This window comes from Protopterus annectens, chromosome 4.part0 (assembly GCF_019279795.1).
Source record: "Protopterus annectens isolate FY-2018-M chromosome 4.part0, PAN1.0, whole genome shotgun sequence".
Classification (NCBI taxonomy): Eukaryota; Metazoa; Chordata; order Ceratodontiformes; family Protopteridae; genus Protopterus; species Protopterus annectens.
In genome coordinates this window covers 934,792,354-934,801,508 of record NC_056733.1, presented here as the reverse complement: position 1 = coordinate 934,801,508, position 9,155 = coordinate 934,792,354, and the positions used below count along the sequence as shown (strand labels likewise).

Genomic DNA, 9,155 nt, shown 5'->3' with positions numbered 1-9,155 from the left:
GTTCATGGGGGGGCAATGGCAAGCGCACCTTACCTCACAGATTTGCGCAACTGTGGTACATTTCTGGATAATAAATTCTGAATGTGCACTTCTACTGAACTCTTAGATTCCTGATACGTAATGATTTCGGAAACCTGTGGGTGTAACATTTAGTTATAATTAACTAGAAATGCGGGTTGTCTAACCAAAGCGCTGTAAGTCCTGTAATACCTGTTGCTGAATGATGGAGAACAGCACCAAGCCCGACCACTGCATCTTTGCAGCTGGCATACTTCAGTATTTACTCCCACCAGTTCTTTTACTGGAGTTCGTGTTTGGATTACTGGGGAACAGCATGGCTCTCTGGGTTTTCTGCTTCCACATTAAGTCCTGGAAACCGAGCACCATCTTACTGGCCAATCTGAATGTGGCTGATTTCTTGCTCATCATCTGCCTCCCGTTTCGAACCGAGTACTACCTGAGGGCAAAGCACTGGGTCTATGACGATGCATCCTGCAGGCTCATCTTGTTCATGCTGGCAATGAACAGGGTGGGAAGTATTGTATTTCTTACAGCTGTGGCCAGGGCCGGTGTTAGCATTTTGGGGGCCCCCAGCAAATGTCAAGTTGGGGGCCCCCTAGGCACTTCCAGTATAAGCATCATCCTAACAATGCCATCCATCCTAAGCAACCTTTTATTTCATGCTGCAAACTTTTAGGAGCAGTATCCACAGACAGACCTGCAGCTACAAGCTTTTACATTACAACAGGCCTATGTATCACACTATCACTATGTTGAGCTGTCTAACAAAGGGGCAGTTAGAGTTACTGGCACTTAGTTGCAACAGTGATACATTGCAATAAGTCTATGTACAGGTCTGGACTTAAAGTGAAATGATGACTGGACCTACATTTCACCCCCCTCCCCCAGTCCTCTCCTCTGACTCCTTCTCCTTTTGGGCTCCCCATACCATCCACGTTACTTTTTTCTTCCTTTTCTCACATTTTGCCTTACTCTCAGCTTTTTCAAGAAGCCATAACTTTCTATATGCTCTGAAGTGCATTTTACACAACCTTTTCATCCAATAATAGACTGAACAGAAATTATGATTAAGGAAAGAAAATCACTGTTGTGGTTCAGCTTTAGTTTTCCTTGCATCCTTCAACACACCTTTCCTGAACAAGACAGCCCAGTAATAACCATTTAGGAAATAACTCAAGTCAGGGACCAAGAAGCCACAGGTTTACAGATGGTCTGGGATGCATTTTAGAGCATTTTTTTAACATTTTACTCCAATGGTTGCCTAAATAAAATTATGAAGAAAAAAGAATTTCAGTCTTATTTTTTCTTTCAAGGCATAATTTGTGCCCAAGGCTTAATTTTCAAAGCTGACAAAATTGTAGCTTACAGTAAACTAACAAGCCAGTAGTTGTGAGAATATTTAAGTCTTATCTGGAAATACTGCCTACCTCCCTAACTCTCTAATAAAGACAAGTCACTGCCTATGCATCCCTCTGGTGTTAGACTGGGATAAAAGCAGAGATTTAAATTGCTTTTGTCATATATTTCAAGTAACTGATGAAATACATATACATAGCATGTTCTTCACCCCAGGGTAGCCACATGTATATGTGCCTAGTATGTGATTGTGAGAATGATTTCAGTAATATTCAAATGTGTTGCTCCTAGACAATACACCTCTCTTACACAAGCTATAGTAACCTTCTTTGTATACCTCTGAGGTCTGTGAGAAACACTGCCCTCAGCTCAAACACAAGCTATAATGACTTCATGTGCACACCTCTAAGGTTTGACTGTCATGAAAATTAAAGATGTAATATCCACACACTCTCTAGCCCGCATAACCTGTAGCAGCTTTATGTACACACACACATTTGAGCAGGGCTGGTTTTAGAATGGGTGTGGTTGTAAACAGAGGCTATTATTAGCTTTATCCTAAAAGGGTCATATCTCAGCACCATTCAGGTTAAACAGTGTATTCAGAAAATTGATACATTTTTCTCCAACAAGCAACAGCTTTGGTGGGGGCCCCACAGAGTCAAGGATGATAAAGGAGTCCCCATTATCCATTTAGACAGTCTGGTGAGTGGGGGCAACCAGGCTCCAAGAATATCTAAGTGTCTGAATGTTCTGTGATATATGTTCTGTCTTACTTTTGAAATATAATTACTTGTTAGGTACATTTTTTACTGATACACAGAAGAATAATGTCTGTGTCCTGTCATTATTGGGTGCATGCACAGATAAAAATCATTGATGTTTTTTACACACACACACACACACACACACACACACACACACACACACACACACACACACACACACACAACATGCATGCATAAGCCACAACTGTACTAGTTATGTACTTAATTTCAGCAAACAGCAATGCCTTGTGCAACATTGGTACTGCCACACCAGATTAGTCACTGCTGTTTAGCAGCCATCAAACAGCAGAAGCAGTAAGATTTATCCCATTGAGGAGTAATGCATACTTGTCACTGTCCCTACTTTCACAGACCTTCCCTGATTTTGTTCATACTTTTGCTTTATCCTTCGTAAAAAGTCTGATTTGCTGGTAAATCATTCAGGATTACAAACAGTCAGTTAATCCAGACATCTGAGCTTTATACTTATTGTCCAAAAATAGATGTTGATGCAAAATATGTTATTCTAGTAACTTTTTAAGTGAATTAGAGAAATATTTAAACATATTTATGATTCTGAGCATTTATTCTATTATTTTTGGGATTGTACTGAATTCTTAAGCAAAGAAATTGAGTTATAGAATCTGGTGTTCTGGTATTAGTTATAAAACTACCTGAAAGAGAAACTATCCCTGATAATCGGAAGCATCAGCTCTTCTTAAAATCCAAAGTTTGCATCGAGGTAAGTCCCTCTAGTGCTTATATTGTTCATGTTCATTATCATCTTCATCCTAACAGGGTCATATCACAGCCCTGTGCATGTTAAAGAGCATACTTAGGAAATTAATGCATTTTTCATTCCTCATTTTTCCCCAATCAGCAGCAGCTTTTGTGGGGCCCCACACAGACAAAATGATTAAGGGGGCCCCCCTGCAGCCATGGTTTTGCAGGGACTAAAAGCTGGCTATGTAGTTAGTTTTAGTGGAGAAAATGTCCAAAAGCAGGGTTTAACTAAGCCAGGAGCACTATTTCAGTAGTAAAATATTTAATGGCATTCTGATGCCTGTTACTAGACAAAACACCATTACTACAACCAGAAATATCTTTGAATTTTAAGGGAGATATAAATAAGAGTTATTATCCTCATAGTTTATTAAGTATGCAAGACTGCTGCACTAGCTTTTGCTGGTTTTACAGATGTGACAAAATATCAGGATAAGATAACTTGCTGTGGTTGGGGGCCCCCAGGGAACAGGGGGCCCCCAGCGACCGCAGGGTTCGCTGGTGCCTAAAACCGGCTATGGCTGTGGCGGTGGACCGGTACTTCAAGGTTGTCCATCCCCACCACAGAATAAATTTCTTACCAAACCGAATGGCTGCCCTAAAGGCCAGTCTGTTGTGGATTCTGTCCGTGGCCGTGACAGTACATCTCCTGACTAAACCGCACCTGCATAGGTATGAGGTACAAGGAAACATTTCATATCAGTGTGACAGTTTTGTCATTTACCAAAATAACACTTCTGGATTTTGGCGAGATACCTTATTTATTGCAGAATTTTCTTTGCCTTGCTGCATAATTTTCTACTGCAGCTACCAAATCATCTGCCAGCTGAAGCGAAGGCAGCTGGACAAGCAAAGAGAGATAAAGAAAGCTGTCAAGTTTATATTTGCTGTTGCTGTGGTTTTCGTTGTTTCTTTTTTGCCCAGCGTTGTTTCTAGAATATATGTGTGGATCCTGCAGTTACAGACGTCTAACTGCGCAACTTTTCAGACAATTGACATAACATTTTATACTACAGTTTGCTTGACTTATTTCAGCAGTGCCCTGGACCCCCTTGTATATTATTTCTCCAGTTCTACATTCAAACTATTTTTCAAAAGTGTATTGCATTTTCAAAAGCCACAGTCAGCACCTCCTTCTGATATTGCAGGTAGAAACAGAAGTACAGACGCCGAGGCCAGTCGAACGCCCTCAACAGTCTATTTATGAAATAAATCTAAGGCCTGGGCAACCATGCAGTGAATGAAACCGGTCAAGTTTTCTTTTATGAGCCACTTTACATCTCTACTGCAATGGTTTATGCAACTTATCCTCCAGCTCCGTTGGCCACTTGTTAAGGAAGTCGGTATTTCACTGTTGTTTTCCATAGACTTTTGTCCGAATATGTAAGCAGGTGGCTTCACCAATCACCAACACAATTATAGTCTTGGATGGACAGTATCACAGGCGATATCATGACTCCAGATTTTCACCAATTTTCATACTTGCATTTTTATTATTTTTAATTTTTTCCTTACCGAGTTACTCCCCTCGGCACAAAAGATCTTTACAAGGGAAACCAGTTCAACAGTGCAAAACTAGTAGGGACAGTTACAGAGTACATAAACAACCAGACTTACTAGCACTCCTTTGGAAGGTGCCAAAAAGCCCTCCGATACCAGGCATGCAAGCTAAAAGGACAACATGTACATTCCACCGAGGCAAGACCTGAACTCTAGAACTTGGAGAAAATAGGCAGCACCATGCAAAGGACATAATGAAATAATGGGCTGGAGCCGCAGACCAAATAAGCACCAGCCCTAACAAATGCGCAATGATGCCACCTTATGTGGTTCTTAATTTGTTGGCATGGCTGTAGAGATACTGTATATTTAAATAGCGCAAGCGAGGGATACATTTAACTGAACTCGATTTTCAACATCCACTTTGTTACTGTAATTGATGTACTCTAATACAAGAGTCCATTTTTATACATCATTTAATGATTGTTCTTCAGCATGAAAAACATGGAAACAGACTGATGTGTTATCGGCATTAATCATATGTATTAACTGGAGCAGTGTTACCTTTTACTGCAGGTTTTCTGTGCACTTTGAAAATATTTTAAGTAAACTTAACAGCGTTCATTTACTTTGCACGTTTTCTGCAGTTAAGCCTTACATGTGGCAGAATCTGGGTATCAAAGTATGATCACTTTTATTTTTAAATCACACATGACTGTGGTACTTATGACTGTGGTACTTAACACATTGTGACCTATTTTATTTCCTTTAGAGAGGCTTTGACATTCAGCATGTTAAGTAATTATATTAAGATACAACATTTGTAAAACAGGATAACAAGAACGTTATTATTATAAACATCAGCTGTAGCTACTACAGTGTATTGGCATATCTAGTAAAACTATAAACTATCTTATCCAGGCATTTAAGGAATACTAAAATGTGTGTGTGTGTGTGTGTGTGTGTGTGTGTGTGTGTGTAAAATATGCATGTGTGTGTGTATGTGTGAGTGTGATAAAGATTAGGCTAGAATTCAGTTGTGTGTAGTTTTTACCCTTCCTCCTAAGGGTGGACTGTAGTCTATAGCTGCTTTTCTGCAGATGTAATCATTTCACCAGTCTCACAATTTCATCCATCTTTTCATGTCCTAGAAAACCACACATCCTTCAGATTAAATCACTTATTTTTATTTTACCTGCCACAGGTTTTACAAGGCTTAGGTGCATCACATACATCTGTTATATTCTGACTCAGAAAACAATTGCTTATTTATTTTTTGACATCACAGTCTAAAATTAGTCTTTTATGAAAGGGAACCCCCCTACTACTTACATTGTACACCACTACTGATGTAAAATACAAACACTTGCTTTTGCCCCCCCAAAAAACAAGTCTAAGAAGTTGGAAGAAAAAAGTGCCAGTTTCAAACCTGATTAAATAGAAGTATCATAAAATGATAATACAAATACCACCTTGGGTATCCTCTTAAAATAAGCAACTAGTCCAGTATGACCAACCCCGTCAACAAAGGATAAACAAGTAATAAAATAAACACAATAAATAAATAATTTTATCCATTCTCAACATTTATGTTTCACCAGAAGCCACAAGTCCCAAATGCATGCTCAGCACAAAGTTTATCACCAAAACGTTTGCTTATACAACCCCTAGTTAAACAAGCATCTTAATGTGTGCTACAGAGAATACATTTTTGTAGTACACATCCGTGCACGGTCATAACCAGGCCATGTGCCACAGTCTGCATATTTTAAATGCAACGCCTTTCTTTTATGTAATCTGATTTTAAATTCACATTTAACAAATGGTATATTAACCATAGTTTTCTTTTATCAAGTTATATAATTTGTTCAGCTGTTAATGAGCTGTTTCCTGTGGTCCAGTGGTGCAAGGTTTGATACCCTCAGCTTCCATTGTCTAACTGTGTGACTCTGAGCAGTCACTTAATCAGACAGTGCTCCTTGCTGAGTCTGAAAAAGGTCCATAGAGAGCACTAGTCTGCCCCGGAAAACAAATATAAATAAAATAATCACAGGTCTCATGACAATCTTCAATCCCTATCATAACACCTTCCCCTGACTTTTTGTTAGAATGTCTTTTACAGCAAAAACTGATTTCCAGTCATTGTTCTTTAACCATGTTTTGGACAATAACAACATCAGTCTTATGGGAACATAGCAAAATTTCCAATAAAAAATTATTTTAATGCTCCTAGTATTAACAACCATGAGAGATGCCTCACATATTGATACCTGTCAAAACCCTGTCTTGTAATTTCAAATATTGCAAAATATCTGCTGCTAAAATTATCTTCCCTGATCCTGGGAGGTGCACACTGAACACATGTGCCCAAAAGCAGGCGTGGATGCTCTACACATTTCCATTTTTAAAAGGAACATTTTTTTTAATGCAGGTATTTACCCCCAAAAATCTTTTTCATTCACAGTGATCTAACTCTCCTTTCTATACATGATTTGTGAAAAATATGTCCTAAGACCTGTATAAACTATGCTATCTAAGAGGGCTGTAAGTTCCCTATTAACAGAGTCCTTGTGGATGAGATCATTTGTACCAGCACGAATAAAAACAGATCCATATGTCCTTACATTAAACCATTCTAAGGAGTTTCTCACATTTATGTATTTTATTTATTTATTTAGTGACATTTATTGACATTTGATTACTGGGAAAGTCGGGCTGGGTAGAAAGCCATTTTCAGTGGAGCCCTGAAGGCTCCAAATTATTACAAAATATTTTAAGAACAATAATTTTACAATCTTCAAAAATAAAAAAACTCTGCAGTTTAAATAATTATAACAAATTAGACATAATATAAAAACAGTGGTTAAGAATCTATACAAGTTATATGACAATCATTTAATATTTACAGAAATTTTAGACAGTTTGTAGAGAAATTAAAGGCAGCAGTAAACAGCACTTTGAGTGTGTTAAAGGCAAGTTAGTGTAATACAAATATGAATTGCAATATGAAGTGAGGGAAAAACAGACTTACGGTATATTTAGAGAGAAAGTCAGAGAAGAGAATTAGATAGCAGTAAGGAAGTAAGTGAAGAAGGGAGAGTAAAGAGGTATAAGGAAAGGAAACGTATGCACCCTCTATTTTTGTTACTGGCAAGCATAGCACTATTCAATGCTCATGATCTTACCTGCAAATGCAATTATCACTTCCTGTAACAATTGAATCTCCAATTACAAGAATATCTTTTCTGACCAGATCTGAAGAATCTTCAGCTTCTAATTCAGTAATCTCTGCTCTATCGATTGTTACAAAGGAATGATCTCCATCACCATTAGTCTTATTAATCCCACTGTTGTCTTTGTGTGTTACATTTGCAAGCATGCACTTCTCATACCGGCTTTGTACATCCGCAGCTTGAGCCACGTTGCCAACTTTTGTCTTTGTCCTCTGTTTTTCTTACAGTAATGTTCTTCAGTCCTTCCAGATTCGGGTTTGATTACCTCCTTTTTACCTGCCCCTTGCATCTTCTTTTCCTTCATCTCTTTTGGAAAAATGATGACTTTTTCTAACGGCTTTTTAGTAGAAAAATGTTATCATTCCCTGTAGTCTGTGTGTTACATAACAATGCAGTGTCTTTTTCATTATGTATTCTCTTTGCTTTATAGACATGAATCAGTTACTTTTTCTTCCTTATTTTTGTGAATTTCTTTGTTTGTTTCATTGTTTATTTTCTTCTATATGCTCTGAATCCTCAAATTGCAGAATACTTGTATCCAGAATTCCAAAGTTGTCAGTGGTATTATCTTGTCCAATAAGGAATTATTTAAATTATTTGTGTGGCGCAGTGGTGCAGCGGTTAATGCTGTCGCTTCACAGCAAGAGGTTCTCTGGTTCGATTCTCAGCTGGGGTGCCTTCTGTGTGGAGTTTGCATGTTCTCCCTGTGTTCGCGTGGGTTTCCTCCTGGTACTCCGGTTTCCTCCCACATTCTAAAGACATGCTTCTGGAGCATTTCTCCCCGGGCCTTTGCTGAAAACAGGATCTGTGGAACCTAGTTGGACATTTCCGGTCAACAAATGTTAAATAAATAAATAAAATAAAAAGATAAATAAAACTGAACTTGGAAAAAAAAACAACAGATTTATCCAGTATCCACTTGTCTTAATACTGCAAGTCCCTTTCCTGATGGGGAATGTATATACAGGGTATATGTATGTGTGTGTGTGTGTGTGTGTGTGTGTGTGTGTGTGTGTGTGTGTGTGTGTGTGTGTGTGTGTGGGTCCACTTCAAAATAGTGACTTTCAAAATCCCTAAATTCAAAATACTGAGGCCAAAATCTCTAAAGCTCAAAATACTGAAAACCCAAAATACTGAAACTCAAAGTACTGAAAACATGCAGGATGCCAACACTTATTATATTCCAGCACAAGTACATACTGAAACAAATAAAACACAAACCATATTACTCCTCTGCTAGGATAAGTGGGGGAGGGGGCAACCGCCCCTGCACCCCCCACACCCCCTGCTACTGAAATATATAAACTCCGAGATTGCACTTTAGTGTAGTGAAGTACAATCTTGGAGTTGATATATTTAAGTAGCAGGGGGTGTGGGGGACACAGCCCCCCCACATGGGGGTTGCAGGGATGCTTGCCCCCTGCCTATACTTGCAGAAGAGTAATATGTTTCTGTATGTAGTTCTGCTGCAATATAGTTGTGTTGCTGTGTTTCT

The 9,155-nt window shown here is 38.6% G+C and overlaps 1 protein-coding gene across 1 annotated transcript; it reads left to right on the top strand.

The window, feature by feature from the left end:
- Window positions 1-223: 223 nt before the first annotated feature.
- On the top strand, window positions 224-5,002 carry LOC122800376 (hydroxycarboxylic acid receptor 3-like). Its single transcript, XM_044069824.1, has 2 exons — window positions 224-552; window positions 3,447-5,002. Exons 1-2 carry the CDS (start codon window positions 224-226, stop codon window positions 4,132-4,134), a joined length of 1,017 nt encoding a protein of 338 aa, XP_043925759.1. The 3' UTR covers window positions 4,135-5,002.
- The last annotated feature ends 4,153 nt before the right edge of the window (window positions 5,003-9,155 follow it).